We start from the raw sequence: 20,461 nt of genomic DNA on the forward strand, positions 1-20,461 counted from the left end.
CTCTGTAACTGGAATGACTAGGAATTCAGAAATAAGCCATGCAATTGTCCATGTTATTGTGGCTGTTGCAGCCCCCCTGCAATGTCCGGAACTTACAGCCAATTAAATTCTTCTGCAAAAATTGTGTTAGTTTCCAACGCAAAATAAACCAAAGGTATGAAAAACGGTAAAGAGCTTCTGAAGGGCTTCTTCTTTGTGTCTTGAGGATGAGTAACACTGCAACATTATGCTGAGGCTGATAAGGCACTCCCCTTCTATCTTCCCAAACTGGGAACTACTCTTTACAGGATAGTATCAAAATATACACACATTTTAAAGTTAAAATGAATACTTCAAATTATTAAGGATTAAGCTAAAGCTTTGTTCTGATTACAACAGTTATCCAGCTATAGAGCACAGCAGAGATTTAGAAATAAGAAACAAACACTTTTCTTTAAAGTATTTGACAAGAATATATATATATATACCTTAGTAAGCTGGGCCAGAGAAATAGATGCAGAAGAGTCATCAATCTGTTCACAAAAAATTAAACACATATTCAAGTTCTACAATCAAAACATGACAACAGTTAACCTCTACTGTAGTCTGAAAGGCTGCCCTACACCCACTGAGTGTTCCCTGAAGAGGCATTTCCAACCCAGCGTCAATTGTATTTGTTCAAAACAAAGTCCAAACATATGGCAGCTTAAGGGCTCCTATGTGGTTAATGGTAAGGAACTAAAATAACCAAGCCCACCTGAGATGGACTTACTGCTCCAAAGTATCTCACAGAGGGACCCTCCCAAATGCTCACAGGGACTTAGGAGTCAAAGGGGGAAGGAAACTGTCAGTTTTCAGTTAAAAAGGGCTTAAAAGTATCACTGCAGGAAGCTTCAGCGGAGTTGTCAGTTAATCAGTTACAAATGCACATGGTTATGCTTTTATGAACCCAGAACAGCTTCTGTCAGAGTGAAGCAAGAGCCCTGAACCATGAACTCTGCCTCTCCTGTCGGTAAGTTTAAAAATGCCAAACTCGGACCCCACCAAACCCAACTAAAACCACCGATCCAAAGCATCAGTCCTAACAGTACCCCACCACTTTGCCTAGAAGAAAACAACTGCTGAAACTGTATTTAAATAAATAAATGTGTTTATCATGACAGAGTAGCCTATAAAAACTGAGAGAGCTCCTTTTCACTGTATATTATTAGACCACGCTATCCAAATTAACTTGGGAAGTGAGAATTTAGTATTTCCTTGCTACCCAGCAGAACTCAGGACTAAATGAACAAAGGCAGAAAGTGCACTCTTGATATTGAGAACACAGATTCAGAGCACAGCCCTGTATTTTCCTCTCCAATGGAACTACACTGCTCCCTTCCAGCTACCTACAGCTACAGCTTGTAGGAATGAAGTCCCAGGCCACTAGTTGGGAATTGGCCACAGTGTTTGCTGAGCACTGAACACTGGAGCACTTTTTCCACAAGTAAAAAGGGACACTCTTCTCCCTGGTCCACTATGTTGAATGATATTATGCCACAAGCTGCAGTTAAGCTTAAGTCATTATCAGGAAGACACTCGAATCACTGCTTATTGTGTCTTAAGTTGTTCAAAACCACTGAATAAAATGTCACAATGAAAACTGAACAGCTCTCCTCACAAGGCCACTGAATTGGAGAAAGCTCCTGTCCTTCCCTACACTAGGTAAAAAAGAGCTGAAGGACCAGTTTTAGCAGACTGGGGAAAAAATACCTCAAGTCCATTAATCATTCCTTCTCTACACGTCTAGGAGAGCACATACAACATTACTGCATTACTAACTATAAGCTCTTAAACTGTGCATTTGGAGAGGAACATGCAGATCTGGAAAGAGAGACCTTCTTTCCATTGCAAGTCTTACCAAAGAAAGACTGAACTGTCCTCCTTTTGAGAACATTTTGTACCTAGCTCTGTTAAAGGGAAGTCTGATCAAGGATACGGTAGCTTCACACTCCATACACCACTCTTTTTTACATGTGGGAAAACAGGCCCGTGTTCTCTCATGGCAAGCACAACCACTGCCATTCCATGGTTTTCCAGAAGGAAACAAGGGATTAGGGAAGCTCCCTGTTGGAGCCTGGTGTTAAGTGGTCTAGGATTGACCAGTAATCAAAACAGACCAGTTAGTAAACTGGGTTTTTTTAGGAAGCAGTTATTAGATGGCCTGCAGGCAACAGTCCAACTCGTTAAAGGAGGCAGCAGCACTCCTTTCTACTCAGGAGATACCAAAAGCAGCAGATAGATAATCAATGGACTATGTGGTATGTTTGCCCAAGAGCCGCCTTCCAATGACCCTATGTTCCTGTGTCTATTCTCACCTTTAAATTTCTGCCAGTCCCTCCACTCAGTCCAGCATAAACAACATCTCCATGATACCTGCATACAACCCAGAGATAAAACTGCAGAAGAACTAGGGAGGGGACACGGGCAACCCCCCTCCCAAACCATACTCAACAGTCAGTGTACTAATTCCCATTCCACAGAAAGACTAAGCAGAAACTAATGCAAAGCAAGTGGGACAGGGGACAGAAAATGGGAGGAAAAGGCTGATCTCACTGCTGGAGTGCTACATTTAAATCACAGTGGTTTCCTAATCCCCATTAGTTTGGGCTGAACTAAAAATCCAGCCAGGAAGGGTCACACTTGTGCCTGATGGCATTAAACCAGCAGGCAGGATGCTGCACTTCTGCAGCCTCTAAGGGCAAGCATCAACTGGAGATCCCTGCAGTTCCTGAAATGGGAAGACTAAACTAAAAAGGATCCATCTTCTTGCTCTGACTGTATTAAGAGTAGGACAGCAGCACAACTTTGGGTGTAGAATGACAGCTAACCTAAGAGCAAGAAACAGAGTTTGGCTTCGTGCATTCTTAAAAAAAAAAATAAATCTTAACTCATTTCCATTTTGCTGCTTTACCCTTCAACAAGAATTGGCAAGTTTTCCAGGGGTTTACTCCTGCCACACTAAGATTCAGGTTCTGCTTTCAAATACAGACAGAAATACGTGTATGAAAAACAAACCCCAAACCCCAATGAACAAACCCCCATGCTTCAGACCAGGCCCCGAGTTAGCTTTAACAGTGCTCAGTGCATTTCCACCACCAGAAGCACCTGAGACTGCAGTGCTTTTACAGTAAGAGACAGGACTTAAGAGTGATGTGAGGCTTCCACCCTCCCTATGCTACCCACAACCCAGTCCAGGTACAGCCAGAGCAAACAGAAGGGAATGGTTTGCTCTTTCATTCACTTCAATTATTTCTAACTAACACTAAGTCTTCCCTCCCACTCCATGATTTTCTCTTTTTTGATGTATCTATGTTAGCTTATGGTAAGATGCTACTTAGAAATGTAATACAGACATGCCAGGGAACACACAAGGCTAAAAGAACGTTAACTTTATTTATGAACATGTGATTTGTGTTTATACACATGCTAGTAAACAAAAAGAAAAGTAACTGTTTTCAAGAAATAAAAACCCATTGGAATTAGATCAAATCCTGTAAAAGTGGTTTACATAAATGCATTACATTAACTACTAGGGTCACTGGGCAAACTATCTCCAACTCACAATGAGAGGCATTCATGTCCAAAAAGGAATTTGAATCAATCAGCAATAGAATTACGGATGCAGATTTGGACTTGGTGGTTTTAGACCTACACACACAAGTTTTCAATTTGCAGTTGTTGGATGGCATTCCGTGAGAATCAGAGGCTGTATCCTTCACAGAACACAGACCCTGACTTCATCAATTTCTACATCAAGGTATCCTAAGAGCTTATCAAATGGTCAGATCCAATGATCCAGGGTTAGTGTAATGCCTCACACCAGTCTAGTGAAGGAAAAGCAGATATACTTGAAATAAAGATGAAAAATAAAAAGCACCAAGTCGTAACTTTTATACTGTAAGGACTATTTCAAAACGAGCATTTACACATCATATTTGACCCGAGAGGCAAATCAAGATCTAGACCATTAGCAGCCGAGTATTTCTGTGTGTTACTTATAGTTTAGCAGCAGACAACAGTGTTTTCAAACCTGAAAAATGCTCCCCCTTTTCCAAACGCAAACTCAAAGTGGTGGTATACTAAAGAAAGGCTTAACCTTTGGGAGACGAAAGCAGCACCCAACCCTGAAGTCACCCAGACCCAAAAATGTACTGCAGGCAGTGCAGAAAAACAACAGGGGTTTTTACCCAGCAATGCACCAGGCTCTGCCCTTGTGCCAGAATTTGTTTTAGGTATTTTCATTTGCAAACTATGAAACAGCTTCATCAGGTAAAGGGAAAAGAGCAAAGGCAGAACTTTAGAATACCACTTTGTGTAGCAACGATATTTAAATTCATGGCAATCTATTAAAGACATTCAGGTACTCAGAGGGGCCCAGACAGTATCACCTTAGTTACACAGTTTCAGGACAAATGCCCAAGTATTTAAGGACATGAAAAGGAATCAATTCAGCTGCACAGAACTGTCCTCAGAACGTACGGGATATGTAGGGGTTGGGATTTGTTTGAACCCCCAGGTCAGAAGGAATAGCACCAAGGTTAACAACAGCGGTTTCTCAGTGGTTTTTGATCACATCTTCAAAAACCATTAGGCAAAAAAAAAAAAAAAGAAAAAAAGAAGTATTTGAAACGAAAAGCTAAGTGATACAATGTGAAAATGGCAAAAGTACACTCCAAACAACTTTTATTGCAAGAAACAAAAAGCACACAACAACCTATACAAACATACATATTACTAGCTATAGACAGACAGATGTAGAACATGGCACCATGTTCAACTGTGCAAACCTCCAACCGCCAGGATCTGAACCCGAGCGCACAGAATCTGTACAACACAGAGTCATACAGGAATAGTCTATCATATGCAATAGGAAATACAATCCAGTACTAGCACAAATACCAGTATTCACATTGGAACTGTGCAAATAATGGCATTACTCAGTTTTTACTATGCTGAATCAAATACATTGTATTTACAACAAACACTATATTTTACTGGAAAATAGATTAAGTTAATGTTTGGAAAATTAATAAAAGGCTATGTTGTGTAAAATTAAGTGCAGTGTGTAGAAAAAAGTGTGAGATTGGGTTTTTACATACTGCTTTTGATGTTCCACTCACTGGCTCAGTTCGACTTCTAGAAGAAGAAATAAAGGTGATCAGAATTTAAAATAAAGCACTGGTACCCAACATAAAACAGATGATAAAACCTGAACATCAAACCATCAAGTCCCTATAGGCTAGGGAATGTGGAAATTTATTCATATACATAAACTGTTCTCTCTTGGTACATTCAGAGCAACTAAAAACCCACCAAATATCACATTTGTACTTTGTCAGCAATTACTCTGAGACTTACAGATATAGAACACAACAGTGCAAGAGGAAGTCCTCATTTTGTCTGCTACACAAGTATCAAAAATAGGAAGCCTGTATCACAGTTTTGTGTTCTTAAATAATCAACTGTCAAGCTATGAAGGTCACTTTAGCCAATCTGTACATCCTTAGTGTTACAACCAGGTGCCAGAGACAGCACTTCAATTCCTAAGACAGAACAGTGAGAGTCTTAACACCATGAAGTGCAAGCTCACTTCAGTGAAAAACCTCAGTCATCTGACAAAGAAAGAACAAAACTGTTGGCAGCTTAGTCTATACAACAGTGTTTCTTTGTGGAAGCCCAAGCACTGTGTTCAGATATCTACCGTATTTAGCCATGAAAGCACCAAAATACTAAACGTGTTACATATGCTATATTGACTAAAAATAGTAGTAGAAATGTCACCTGAAAGCAGTTTCTAGGGTTTTGTGCGATTTAGGAGTCCTGTGACAGAAAAAAAGGTCTTAATTGCCAGAATTTGCTTTAAGATCATCTTGAAAATGCTACAGTATTTTAGGAAATATTTATTACATTTGAAAACCTGCTGAGATTCCACATACTCATCAATCTGTACCTGCATGCTATTCATCATGAACCAGACATGCAACCACGGAGATGGTTAACAAACAATGCACACATCATCCAAAGCGTCCCATGAGCAGAGGCAATTTAAAAGCTGCTGCTGTGGAATTTATGTACAAAGAGAAAGGCTCGTGCTTCCTGCCACTGCTAGAACACCCTCAGGCTCCCAATTACAGCCACGTACCCCCTGAAGATGAGGAAGTACAAGGAAATACTTTGGATTACCACACTGTGGTTGCTTCATCCATTTACCTTGAATAGTAGAAGGTGAGTAAAGCATTTCTGAAGGCCTCTCCAGCGTTACAGCAGACCTTCACCATTCCTAAGCATTTAACACTCTACCAGTTGGTTCTGCAATGTTCCCAGCTGCAGGAATAGGAAGCTGATCTGCCTGGTTAATTTTCAACAGCAGTGCCATTCTTTCCTTATCCCATACAAACAACGTATGCCTGTGATCTTTGCTGCCTGCAGCACCTATCTTCTTGCTTTAGGGCAGCATTACAATACCAGAGGAGGGAGGGTGCCATCCAACCCAAAAGGGAGGATGCACTGACAAGACAGCACTAAGCACACGTATTTAAATTGACTCCCCAAACAAGGCCACATTTATAAGCACAATGCTGTGGCCTCCAGAATTACTAGGTAGTGCCTGAGAGCAACAACTGCTGCTGTAATATGCCCAAAATTTACATGCAGAGCCATGCTGAATTAATTCAGGGCTTTTTGCCTGCAAATGCTTCATGGGTACCAGGATGCTGCTGTACTGTTTGTTTGAGTCAGACTGTAACTCATCAGTCTATTTACTGAGAACCAACATGGGAAAGACATGGCAAAACCACAAGCTAGTATCATCTACTGATTGTGGGGGAGAGGTGTGTCTTTCAGAGGGCTGGAAAACATGACCACTCAAACAGTGCTGATGTAGCTGATACAGAAATGGTCCGTATGAATACATAAGTGACAGCAGTAATGCTGTTGTCAGGATTGCATGTGAATAGCTGTAACTTTCATCAATACATTTGATGCTCTGTCTTTCATAAATCTTAAGAACTCGGAATTAAAAGCTGGAGCACAGATACCAGCTTAAGGCAAAAACAGACTTAGGAAGGTAACTAGTTACATTTGGTAACGTGCTAAACTGCTTCCCGAGTCTCAGGTTTGGAAAGGACTAACTATTCCTTCATAATACTCGCACAAAAGGCGACGCACTTCAGGATATTGTTGTTCTCTTGCCCAAAATGGACACTGCCTTTAAGATAGTAATAGGAATCACTTAGGAATGAAATTATTATGTGCATGGTTTGCCAGCTGGCAAGCCTTGGTCTTTTCTCTACAGCTACTACGTAAAAACCCACACTTGGGGTGGAAGAATATTGCCATACCCCAATCTCCTCTCCCAGATGCAACATACAGCCAAACACTGAGAATCGGACTCTTCTAGATGAGAATAAGCCACAAATTCACACTAAAATGCGTTATCTGTCTTTACTATAAATGCAAACACATAGAATAAGGAATCTCCCCAAGTAGAGGAAATAGGATCTACAACCTGGCTCTCAGCAAAATCAACTCCAAAACCAAACCCCATAGAATCACCTTACAGGTTGCCAGTGTTGAGGTTTGCACCCCGTGTACCAGCAGGGCTAAAAATGCTAAGTCTACTTTGGGACATATATTAAAACCTACCCCATTCCCACAAAAACTACTATCAGCTTTAACAAGAAAGATACAATCTGAATGCCTCTATAAACTAAGATAAACTGTAAGTTCACCCACTGAAACCCTGCTCAGTAAATGCTTTATTGACACTCACATAACGTATGTTTTGCTGGTAGCTTTCACTCCGCCAATAGGGATTCTTCTCACAATTACAGATGAGTTCTTCGGAATCAGGGCATTATCATCTGTGTACTCTGAAACCAACATAAAACCAAACAAACATTAATCAATTTGTAAGAATATATACAGCTATCACTCAGCACTTCAGAGAATCCCTTTACTGATCTAAAAGCAAAATTTTAGGTGTAGCATTGCACTTTTACTGTCTCATCACACTGAAAGTACATTTCAAGAAAGCTTCAGGTTGGGTAATCAAGCACAAACAACAAAATCTTTTTCTTTTTATTTATCATTTTTTAATAGTTTGAATGCCAACAGCAAAATCTCCTTACAGGTCACTAAAGGAGAGTCTGCTAGTGCAGCGGGTGGTCTTTCCTCATCTAGCTGAAGTTGCTTTGGCTGCTGTTAAGGCTGCAAAACCAACAGATCTCTGGGGAAAACCAGGTCATAGCAAAGTCTCACCTGCACAGAGGGTTCTGAAGTGTGACTCACTTGCCCTGCACAAGGCTAAAGCGTGAAAACTCCATGCCACTGCTTTCACTGTTAACCAAGTGCAATTCACCTGTGCTGCTAGTGCAGAACACAGAAGGGAGCCCCCATCTCCTTTTCTTGGAGCTTAACCCATCAACAACCACGCCTCCCAACTGCTCAGTCAGTGTACAGTGAAATGGAGTTAGTTCTGTGAAGGGACCTGATACCAGCTGGCTGCAATACCTTTATTTTTCCTTTGACTCAATTCATTGAACTCATTTTGGTGATGAAATGTTATTAAATATAGGCTAAAGGGTTAACTGGTTATTTTTCAAACAGGAAAGAACTAAAGCTGGAGTGCTGCTCCTGAGGTCCCTTGAAATTTGTGTTTGCTTGGTTTGAATTTAACAAATGCCGGCTCAGTCTAACAGTTCTTGGACTAAACTGGCAGCTCCCAGCAGGAAGCTGTTCCCTGCAGGCAGCAGCATCCCCCAGCAGAGACTTGGCAACCTCCAGGACCTGCAAAGCAGCGTCACTGCTTTACCACATGACTCCACATCTGCAAAGCCACCAGTGGCATCATGCTCAACAAGGCTACTCCTCACATTTGTTCAAGCTTCAACAGAAAGGGTTCAAAGTAGCTGGAGGCAACAACGTTGCTGATTCTTATTCCCCTGACAGCATAAAACTCGTTTTACTGCCAGTGATGGCCAGTAAGTGGCACTGGGCTTTCGTCAATCTGACCTGTGATTAAACATAAGGATTCAATTAACTCAGGAAGCTTACAAAGGCAAAGGAAAATTTGGATGCTAAAGTCAAAAGCAGAAGAAACAGAACAGTCTAAAGCCTGCTGTATGTTCTACAAGAAAGCAGTATGCTTGAAAGTCAAAGGAAAGCAGTATTTCAAGGAAGAAATGGAGGCAGACAAGAGCTGCCCTACACTGATTTAGAAATCTTAAGCCAACAATTGCGTTAGTGTCCACAAACTTCTTCCTGCAGCAAACAGCTCAGGTTATGCTCTGAAGGTAACACTGCTTCACATTTAATGCATGATTTAAAAACCCCACTTTTAAATTCAGCTGTAATTTTGAAAATCTGCTGGTTTTAGTACGGTGTGTCACACATTTGCTATGAACAAGGTACTGAAAAAGTTCCTACTTTATTTCATGGCCTGCTTTAATCCACCATTTTGAGTCTGACAGCACTGCAAAAACACTGTCTACAGAAGTATTTTCACCCAGATACAGCAGACAAGAAACTCACTAAAACAGACATCATCAGAAGGCAAGCCTGGGTGTGAAACAACAAAGAAAAGCCTTTACCAGGCTTAGGTGCTTTGCAACCAGCTATTATGCTGCTGGGGGAATGATTTGCAGAGTAAGAGACAAAAATGACTACTCACATGCCAGACTGTCTCTGCTGGGGAAGAGAGTAACTGCCAAGCACACATTTTCTCTCCAGTGCTTAAAAATCTGCTCTCTCATGATGTACCTTTTTAACTCTGTTCTGCTCAGCACCAATGGGACACTGCGACAAAGAAATCATCTCTGTAGCTGGCACCGAAGGCACTGCCTTGAAACATCCCCAGTAATCCTGCCCAGACTGCTATTTCTGGCATTTCAGCTTCCACCGGAATAGGTATCAATGATCTCACCTACAACTGGGATATCATAATTCCTTGAATGAGCTAGTTCAGTAGGCCAAGCAGTTCATGGAACTTGCATTTGCATTACAATTATACAGTGCTGTGCTCCAAAAGAGCACCTATGTTGCTCTGAAAGGACAAGTCAACCAAATCTAACATACTTTCAATCATCAATCTGATTACATAGACTGCTTGGGCCAAGGTCCCAAACCCGCTGGTGACAGAGCCAAAGCACCAGGTGAGCTCCACTGGAACATGATGGGTTTTAAACAGGTACGTGACCTGCCTCCAACCCCACCAGGCAAACAGGAACTCTACGTCCTTCCTGAAAGCTCCACAGAATAATGCTGCATGGCAGCCTGGGAATTCACCACACTGAGCTGGAACGAAAGCAATGCCCCAGACTAGCACTGCACCATGGAACAGCATAGCAAAGGGCTGGGTTTAAAACTTGCTTAAAAGTCTTCCCTAAAATGCTATGTTGGCAGAGTGCTGAAGGCATCCCAGCAGACAGACAAATGTCAGGTGCGAGACCAAGTGACTTCATTCACAGTCAGCATGAGCTTGTCTTGAAGACATCACATGGTGGCACTACTAAAACGGTCAAGTGCACACTCCCAACACTGAACTCAGGCAAGTTCTGAGCTCAAGAGACAAGTCTCAGAAGAGCACCCTTTGCCCTTCAGATGATTCCTCTAACACCAGTTCAGAGTCCCAGGTTTAGTTTTCTATATCATTTTGCTCGACAAGGAGAACAGCACACTTCCCAAGTGTTTTGAGTCAGAATGTTACAGGATTTGCAGTTCTTCCACAATACTGGGAAAGCATCTACTACAAAAGACAGGTCAAGGAATTCAGATTAAATTGAGAGAAGGGGAGTTTAAACCCATCACTCGATATATTCAGAATGAGTATCTTTTTGAAGGGAATTCTGCTTTTACAGAACATGCTTATAGAGTAAGCACAGAGGACACCCACCCGGTTAGACAGGCCCCAGCCACTCATTCTTTCCCAGCATCTTAAAAAGAGCCAAAAAAGCTCAAAATCCTGTTTACTTTTAGCTTTTATTACCACATATCCATCATGAAAAGTAACAGTTACTGATCCATAAAAGCTCAGAGCACTTGGAAAAACCAGAACAAATTGGTCATCTTCATTCAAGGTTCACTTTGTTCTTTCCAAGATCACACCAACATTCAGTCCAGACTCCTGCACAGAGTTGTGGTATGCCCACAAGCAAGCACTCCAAACATCCCACTGAGGCAGAATATCCTGGTCTAGTTTTTTTTCCTTTATCTTCTGAAGGAGAGTTTAGGCATCAAATCTGATTGATAAAAACTGAAATTCATGGTTATGCATATAAACCAAAAATTTGGCATATATATAGCGCTGAAATGTATTCTGCAGCCTTGCTCTGAAAACTACTGGGGGATTTTTGTGTTTGCACAGAGAAATGCCCTTATAAAAGCTTCAGTAAGTACCTGTGTCACTAATCTGTAATTTGGAGTTTGATACTGATTTTTCAAAAGTCAAAGTGCAACACAACTGACCCAGAGAAGGATCCCGTCCCTGTTACACAAGAGCCATGCTCTTTGGCGTATGAAAGATATACCTTCCTTAGCTTCACCTTCAGGCAACATCACATGGAACAGAACCTAGTGAAGCAGATGCTTGCTCTCCACTGGATTCTGATTACGTAGAGAACCAAAGCAACAACCTCTGCTGAACTGCATTGTGGGTACTGGAGGGCCGTTTTACGGGGTAGCATATTTAAGAGCATGATTTTATCATCTATAATCTTTCCTTCCTGCCCTTCACCTGCTGTAACACTGGCCTATTTCAGAACATGTTTTAGTTCTGGTGATGATAACTGGGCTCCATCACAGTTCACCACCATCCAACATTCTGGTTTCAAGGCTGCTTTACCCAGCCTAGCCTGCTACAGAAGTGACGTCAAGCAGTGGCCATTCAGGCTGCCAGTGCTGGGATGCTGCAAGTACAGCAGTAACTGAAGAGAAACCCCAGAGTCCCCTCTGCAGCAAAGCCCTTCATGAAAGTTTTCAACAGCTCTTGACAATTTTATTCCGTGCTACTGGAACAATTCAAGACTTCTGAAGTGCATCTCTACCTACGCACATCACACAAGCCAATAGCATCCTTGAGGCCCCAAAGTTGTGCTGTTGAGTCTCTTCACAGAAATTCTCCTCAAAACAGTTTAAGGATCTGTAGATAAAGCATAAGCTTTAAGCCCAACCACTTTAAAGGCTGGGGCTGAAGTTGCAGTTACTGCAGCAAACACATTATTCTGTTTTAATATTTCAAGCAGGAAGAGGCGAAAAAACCCACCAGCACCTGTTTTAAAGAAAAGACTGTTGTAGGAGTGGCACAGAAGCACAGGGGGAGAAATGAACATGTGAAACCACTTTACAAGTCTTTCTATTTCTGAGAAGTCACTTCCCAAAGTCTTTAATCACTTGCAAATTTATCAACACGGCAAATGACCAATCTGAAATATCACAGTAAGAGGAAACCCTTATCATGGCTGAGAATCAAGTGCCATTTCTTAGATTTAAAAGAAGTTATGACTTCTGAGAACATTTCTTACGTATGTTCACCATAAATGCTCTGCCACAGAGCTCCAGGGCTGCCCTGACGTGGCTAACACACAGTACCAGGGGAAATAAAAAAACATGGAAAAAGGTTAAGAGATGAATAAATGAATAATGAGGCTCAACAGCGTCTGAATGACAACGTCTTTGATGTAGAAAAGTTACATTAACAAGAAATTCCAGAGTGTAACTGAGACACTCAGGTGCAAGATGGCTTTAAAGGGCCTGGAGAAATCTTAACTCACAGATAAACTCTGGATCCAAAACGCTGCTAGTGAGCACTTTCTGCAACAGGCACAAAACTAGTTTTCCCATGAAGCGTGGGGTAAAGGACGCTGAAAACAATACCGAGCCAACAAAACCACTTTTCAAATCAGCCATCTCTTCTATTTCCACACCTGCAAGCTTTCTCCTCCAGATTAAAAAGAAACCTGGCAGGTTTGTTATTATCCTCCTCCATTTCCGCATTATTTTTCCCAGAAGATTTCCAGGAAACCCAAACTTTGGTAAGCCCTGTATGTAGCACATCAACCACGTATTCCTCCACGCCTAGCCCCGCATCTGAAGCGCGGAGCCGGAGGTGCTTGTCACGACTACAAAGGAACAGCTCCGCGAGGCCTCGACACCCGGCACCGCTACCGACCGCGGCCGAACCGCGTTATCGCTCCCACCCCGCTTTATTCTCGCGGTCCCTCCCGCCCGCCGGCGGGCAGGGCCTCGCCTCATGCTCGGGGCCGAGCCACAAAGCGCGGCTCCCGCAGGCCGCGCCGCCGCCCCACGCACCTTCTTCCGGGGTCTGGAGCATCCCTGTGCTGAGCGGAGACTGCGGGAGCTGGGTCCGGCTGGTGCAGGGCAGAGGGGATCCCATCGAAGCAGCAGCTCAAAGGCGGTGCCAGCAGCACGGTGCCAGGCTCCTTCCAGCGGTGCCCAGCGGCCGGACAAGGAGCAAAGGCCATGAACTGAACCACAACAAGTGTAACCTCCACACGAGAGGAAGAACTTCTTCCCGTGGAGGGTGGCAGAGCCCCGGCACAGGCTTCCCGGAGTTGGGGGGGGGGTGTGTGTGTGTGGAGTCTCCCTCTCTGGAGACACCCAAACCCCACCAATGTGCCCTGCTCTGGGTGACCCTGCCTCGGCAGGGCTTGGACTGAGTGATCTCCAGGGTTCCCTTCCCCTCATGATGCCGTGATTCTGAGATGCAATGGCTTTGCCGTGCGGTGCTTGGTGAAGGGAGGGAAGAACCGTCCCGGCATCCCATGAGCTTCACCCTCCTGCTTTGTCCTTGGGGAGCAACAGCAGCATTCCCCTTATTTCCCTCGCTGGTGAGCAATGTGCGCAGGAGATCATGAGGTTTACATTCCTGCTCGGAAGCAACAGTGTGACCCCATCAGAGGAGCAATCCCCGTGCCGCTGTCCTGCAGAGCTGGCAGCACCCGGGGCAGGAGGCACAGGGCACAGAGGACAAAAACACCAGGGGAAGATAAAAGTGCTCTGTCCTTGTGCCTGCATCTCAGAATGCCCCATGGGAACACAATCGGCTGAATTCCCCACTGCCAAATGGCTGACACGCAACCGAGCATCACCCTGAGAGCAGAGACCTGGCACAGTGACTGATAAACCAAACAAGAGCAGGTTTCAGTCCGCTGTTTCCAAGGGAAGAATGGTTCATCTGGATGAGAAAAAGAAATTGATTAGAACAGGGAACAGAACTTGAGCAGTAATAAGGAAGTTAAACATGTGCTAACAGCAAAATAAACAGCATGAGGGCAGAATAATCATTATCATCTTACAGTTTTCATTATGCAGGCAATGACTGTGACTTAAGATATCTATTAATGCTTTGTTATGCAGATTATTGCTTTTTTAAAGGAGCTATTTGTTATTTCCACAAATCTATGACGCACACTTCTCTTCCTTTCCAGGCATCTAAGCTTTTTATAAGACCAAGTCATTTATACTGTGCACATTTCTGTATGAACCCTCATTTTTCCTCTACCAGTTATCTGCCCACTAATACACTGCAGAAAAATAAGTTATACAATTAGTCACCTTCTTGTGGGCTTCATACTTCTATTAATGTCATGATTGAACCCCCAACTGTTTCGACTTATGTACTGGTTGCACGTCCACCCATTTATTCAAAATCCCAATCCATCACTTTACAAATGTTCATTTTCTAACCCTCTGGCCACAAGCATTTAAAGAGAAAACCTTTGGAACCTGTGTAGTGCTATTGCAAACAAATCAGTCCGATGACAAGTACATTGTTAAAGTGAAAATAGGGAAGGCTTGGAAAAAAAACACTTCTCATCTAAAATGTCTGTGAGGCTTCTTATATCTGAACCCTACAATTGCCACTTAGGGTTTTCATCCCCTCCAGGGTAAAAGGATCTGCATGAACAAGGGTACCTGGAGTCTCCATACTGAGTAGGTTCTATTTAGAACAATTTGCCTGCTTAGAGAGCGGGGAGGAGATTGACTTGGGTTTAGTTTCAATAGTCAGAGAACATCGTCATTCCCAGATTGCTGTTTCTTAAACCAGCTTCCACTGAGTACCAGGTGTATGTGCTGTGGATCACCCTGGACTGATGCGCTGTGAGTCAGCTATGGGCAGAGCCATACCATGCTGCACTGCACTGTACACACAGCACATCCCACGCCAGGGCTTTGGAGCTGGATGAGCTTTAAGGTCACTTCCAACCGAAACCAGTCTGGGATTCTGTGATTCAATGGAGCCCTGCCTTAGAGTCTGCTCACGCAGGCAGGAGCTGACACATCCGAGGTGACCGGCGGCTTTACACCTCCTGGTTCTCCACAGCACTGCCCAGCCCAGGTTAATCCTGCTCGAGTCCAGCAGAACCTGCTTGGTTGCTCCCTGCAGCATTTCAGCCGGAATGGTGATGATCTGCTGAGCTAACACTGCTCATTCGAGCTCGAGCAGGACAAGGGGTGCTTCCAGGAGCAGCCCAGCCATGGCATCAGAGCAGTGACCACTGGCAGGAGGGTGGTGAGAGCAGCGAAAGTCAGGGCAGCATCCGCACAGGAGGATGTGTGATTGCATCCCAGCTACCCGAGATGCTGTCACAGCTTTACTTGGACAAATCCGTCTTACACCACAGGTTTGAAGTGCCCATTAAAGGATGTTTACCACGCTCAGCAGAAATGCTCATGTCATAACAATTGGCTTGCTGTTGTAGCACGTAAGAAGGCATTCTCTGCTACCCACATTTAGAACCCTAAAAACCAATTGGGACCTCCTAGGGAGGCACAGAAATACCCTGCGGCTTTCAGAGGGAGCAGGGGTATGTTCTGAAAGTCATTCGAAAATGAGAGCAGTGTTAAGGCTTGGTGTGCCCTGAACACCTGCTGGCATCAGGACTGGCTTTGTGGCTTTACGTTGGTTCTGTAACTGTAATTTAACTCTTTTGCTTCCAATGCACTCAGCAGCACGTTGCTGTCCAAGTTCTTCAAGGAAGTTAACCCAAGTTATGCTGTCAGTTTTATAGGTCATACACATTAATTGAAAAAGAGCAATAAAGAGAAACTATACTTTAAAATGTGGTTTTGGTGTTTTCCCATTACAGATTATGAGGAGCTGTGTAGGGAACATCCTGTTTACCACTTTCTTGCTTTAGAAACAGCTTACCCATGCCCAGCTCTGCTGCGCTGCATCAATCCCCTCTTGCTGAGTCCCTGAAACGCACAAGTGCTCTGAGCAAGGGCTGGGCCAGGATTGTTCCTGGGGGCCTGCAGAGCACCTCATGTACCGCTGAACAATAGAAAAAGCAGCCAAAAGACTGCTCAAAACCAGGAAGGGTGAACTATTTCTGGTAGCTTCTGAGCCCCATGAGCAAGGACACGCAAATAAGCAGGCTGGCACAATGGGAAGGTGCGTTTGTATTTCCTGCTTCGGTTTGCTTTGTTAGGAGCAAAGTGTTCTGTTTGCTTGTTGGTTTTTCCCTTAGCTGCGAGTTCTGCGCAGAAGAGGACCCAGCATTGCCATGAGCACCCAGGGGCTGCACGATGGGAGCCATAGACTGAGGGCACACGTGGCCGGTTGGGCTGGAATGGCCACATTGCTCTCCAAGGCACGGTTGTGAGGCTCAGAGTCATCAGTCGGGCTTCCAAGGTAGCACAGCCGCTGTGGAAAGGCACTGGTTAAAGTCAGCTACAATTAAGAATGACAATACCATTAGTAACTTAAATACCCAAAGAAAACCAATCCCAAACTCTGATTCCTACCTGCTCCTGCTCACGTGTCCTTAGCTCCTGTGCCTCCACATGCACACACCGCAGACACACCAAACCCTGTCTCACCACCACATCACACCAACCTATTACCATCGATAAATCATTACATTTTGAGCACAACGATCAAAACTTGGAGCCTAGAGGGGGGTAAGAGAAGGCGTCTAATGAGACAAGAGGAACAGCATGCAAATGTCTGCACTTTGCATTGCTGAAGAATGGAAGCAAGCAGACCCTGGAACCAGTATGTGACATCTGTAGGCAGTCAGTGAACGCATTAGGGGTGGCAACACCTCCTATTCACCACGAATCCCAAACGCCAGCACAGCATGAAAGAGGGAGGAACATGCCTTGAGAGAGCCCTCTATGAAAACCCACCCCTCCAGGTTTCTTTCCATAGACAATAGTATCAGCTGAGAAGGAAACCCAGACTTTTGCTTATCTCTGCCACTGTGACTTGAGGAACTTTGTCAGAACCAGACCCAGGCTAATCAGAGCACATCCTCTTGGTTTTGGTTGTTCTGCCATTGTCCTGACTGAGGACTGAAACAAACCAAAACGGGTTTTCTGGTTTGGTTTGCCTCAGAACAGGCACTGCCTAGTGAACACATGGGAAGTGTGCTGATGACCCAGCTGGGGAGCTGTGAACCCTCCAGTTACTCCCAGAACAACACAGAATGATTACGGGATCAAGAAGCAGAATTCCCTTATTTTGTGCCCAGCCTGAATCATTGCCCCTTCTGCTGGGAGAGTGAAGAAGGAGCTTGGCTGTGACATTTGTACCCGTGCCTGGGAACTGGACAAAGGCCACAAGCTCCTTTTCCTCCACAGCTGCCCAGTGGTTGTCCAGGATGGCCATTATCTACTTGTCTGTGCCCAAAGCAGTTACCCAGACGTGGAAACTGGTTTTGTTAAAGCTTCACCTCCAGCATCTCCCTGTCATCCCATAAACCACAGTCACCTTTGCATGGAAAAATCCACCATGGTTCCAGGACAACCCATTAAAGATTAAGGATGGTGATGGCCAGGGCTGCACCACCAGCCAGCCATCTACAACTGGAGTGATGCCCTGCACAGGGCACTGCATCAGGGTGCTGGTACTCAGATGATGTATCAGCATCGTACATCACCACACCACCATTGCTCTGCTGATGGATGGCCTCTGGGGTGGCACTGGCTGGGAGAAATGGGCCCAGCAGCCCAGAAAGGTGTTATTTATTATTTTAAATGCTAATAAATGTAATGGATATCTGTGAGGAGCTGCTCTGCAGCTTATGAAGTGAAAGGGAGAAGAAATAATTAACAGGCAAAAGAGAGGACCTAGACACTGAATAGCAGTTTGATGTCACAGGCTTTGGTCTTTTTGGCAATGCTACATCTATTTCCCAAGATTAACGAGGGACTTGGCTCTCCCCACAGATTTGGTGCTGCTCCCCTGGATCACCAGAGACGCTCAGATGTTTTGGGATCACTTATACCTACAGCTGCTTTGCTATGCAGGATCTGAACAAAAATACGCCACTTCTGCTGGAATCTGGTCTTAAAGGCAATGGGGAAGGGAATTTTGTGTGGATTTTGTCCTGTTACTGCACAGAGGCACACAGGGACCCTATGGAAGCAGATGCTCTTTTAAGCCTGGCTGTGTTTCAGACCCCAGCACTGCAGAAACTGGTACTTTAATGCGTGAGTGCCACCAGAAAACACCCAGCAAAACATCACTGTGGGTCAGGCCTCATCCTGACCAACCTGTTCACTGGGGTTGTGACACATTCATGCTTTTCATCTCTAAATTGCTTCCCAACCATTAATTAAGCCTTGCAGTGCTGCAAAGCCAGGGCAGCTGGTGATGTCTGTGGTGATGGTGTGCCCAGACCTCAGAGCTGATTGCTCCCGCAGGCTTTTGGGGACACTCGGCCCCTTCCCGGTGCCCTGCTCAGAAAACAACACTTTGGATTTCCTTAAGAGAGTGTCTTTTACTGTGGTTTGTGTCCTGCGCTGCTGAAGGTGCTCATGGGCTCTCTGTGCCTTGTGTGCAAAAGATCCAGGGGCTGGGGTTGGACTCAGATACCTTCATGGCCCCGTGATGGTCTCTGTGGAGCCAGGGTCTTCTCACAGGCATGGAGAGCTCCTATCGATCTCCAGTCTGGGCATCCTTTCTCATGATTTTACATGCATGTCTGAATTTACTACTAGGGAGAAGAAAATAGACCAAATCAGCTAGTCAGAGAGAAGGTGAGAGCTCATTCCTTCCTCAGCAGGGGTTTGCTATCATCACAGAATGAATCAGGAGACGCAGAACAGAACAAACTACTCCTCTCTGTGTGAACAGGGCTCTGGAGTAAAAGTGACTTTTTCTGTGCTAATCAGAGCTAATTCACCCAAGCAGTCACAAAACCCACATGAACAACTTCATTAGTAAGCTTCCTCCTAATGAGGACCACTGCTGCTCCTGCCTGGAAGCAGGCCCAGCCCCAGCACTGTGCACCCCACACAGAGCCTGTCCCTCAGGAGTGGTGCTCTACTGGGGTCATGATCCCAGCTGAAGGCGAGATCCCCTCTGCAGAGGGTTTTCCTTTGATCCTGTCCCAGACCGGTGCCATGGGATGAGCCCACCCCTGGCTCTGGCATCGGAGCCCGGATCTCTGCAACCTGACTGGTAGAGAGAGCAGCGGGCTCGGGCACAACCAACTCCCCAAGGTGGAGAGGGATCACGTCTCCCCTTCCTCTGGGGAATCCACTGGCTCTGGGAAGATGCTGTCTCGTTATGTCGCTGTCACTGACAGCGCTCAGCACCACCTCTGGATCCCATCCCTTCTCCCAGCGGGAGCAGCGCTAGGGGTGACCTTGCTGCTTGATGAATTCCCAGTCACTAATTATCCTGCTCAGCGAAAGAAGAGGCAGAACTAACTCGCCATTGCCACCTCGTGAGAGAAGGAGCTGATGCCTTTCATCAGCAGCATGAAACAGGGCTTGCAGCCCCACTGAGCCTGGAGGACGGTGGCCCATGGCCGGGAGGAGAGTGGTTTCACGTTGTGTCCAAACGCTGTCAGCAGCGTGGTGAAACTGTCTCTGGACCCTCCGTGAGCTGGATTCGGGGTTTGCTTCTCGCTCGAGGGTTTTGCCAAGCTCCCTCCTGTGTGTCCCGCAGCAGGACCCTGCTCTGTTCCCCTGCTCGAAGCTTTGCCACGGCCCTGATGTGGGGAGCCTGGAAGTACCAGGCTGGAGGAGATGGTGCCTGCCCACCTGCTCCTGCTGCTGCGAAGGGGGGAGCGGGGCGGTGTTCCCCGGCACAGGCTGGTGGTACTCGAGCACATAAACGTGCACCAAAGTGCTCCTCAGCAAAGCCACCGAGGGCCAGCCCCGCCGCTGCCAGCGCCATCAGCAGGCTCCGGAGCCACCGCGGCGCGGGGCGAACCAAGACGAGCCGTGGCTCCCGGAGCTGGTGCTCCTGAAGGCTCCCAACCGGCCCCGGTCCCCGCCTGCCACTAGAGGTCATTTTAGCACCGGGATAGGGACGGGCGGCGGTGGCAGCCCCGGGGGAGCCTGGCTCAGGGGTTCGGGGGCTCAGGGTTGGAAGCATCCAGCAAAGCGCCGTTTCCAGCCGCAGAATCCCCCGGGCAGGAGCTCGCTGCTGGGAGACCCACGGAGCTTGCCGGAGACCGCCGTCCAT

At 45.5% G+C, this 20,461-nt stretch overlaps 1 protein-coding gene across 1 annotated transcript in view; it reads right to left on the reverse strand.

Moving 5' to 3' along the window:
* RBBP6 (RB binding protein 6, ubiquitin ligase) overlaps positions 1–20,461 on the reverse strand; it is a 35,026-nt gene extending 14,565 nt beyond the window's left edge. The window contains exons 1-6 of the mRNA XM_057398006.1: positions 20,035–20,461; positions 8,281–8,388; positions 7,793–7,892; positions 5,803–5,841; positions 5,121–5,157; positions 468–512 (exon numbers count right to left, since the gene is read on the reverse strand). Of these exons, the coding sequence (XP_057253989.1) occupies positions 468–512; positions 5,121–5,157; positions 5,803–5,841; positions 7,793–7,892; positions 8,281–8,388; positions 20,035–20,461 (756 nt within the window). The remainder of the gene's footprint in view (positions 1–467; positions 513–5,120; positions 5,158–5,802; positions 5,842–7,792; positions 7,893–8,280; positions 8,389–20,034) is intronic.

This window comes from Pezoporus wallicus, unplaced genomic scaffold (assembly GCF_028554395.1).
Source record: "Pezoporus wallicus isolate ANWC-B61680 ecotype Strahan unplaced genomic scaffold, APGP_CSIRO_Pwel_v1 contig_6274, whole genome shotgun sequence".
In the NCBI taxonomy this organism is placed as follows: domain Eukaryota; kingdom Metazoa; phylum Chordata; class Aves; order Psittaciformes; family Psittacidae; genus Pezoporus; species Pezoporus wallicus.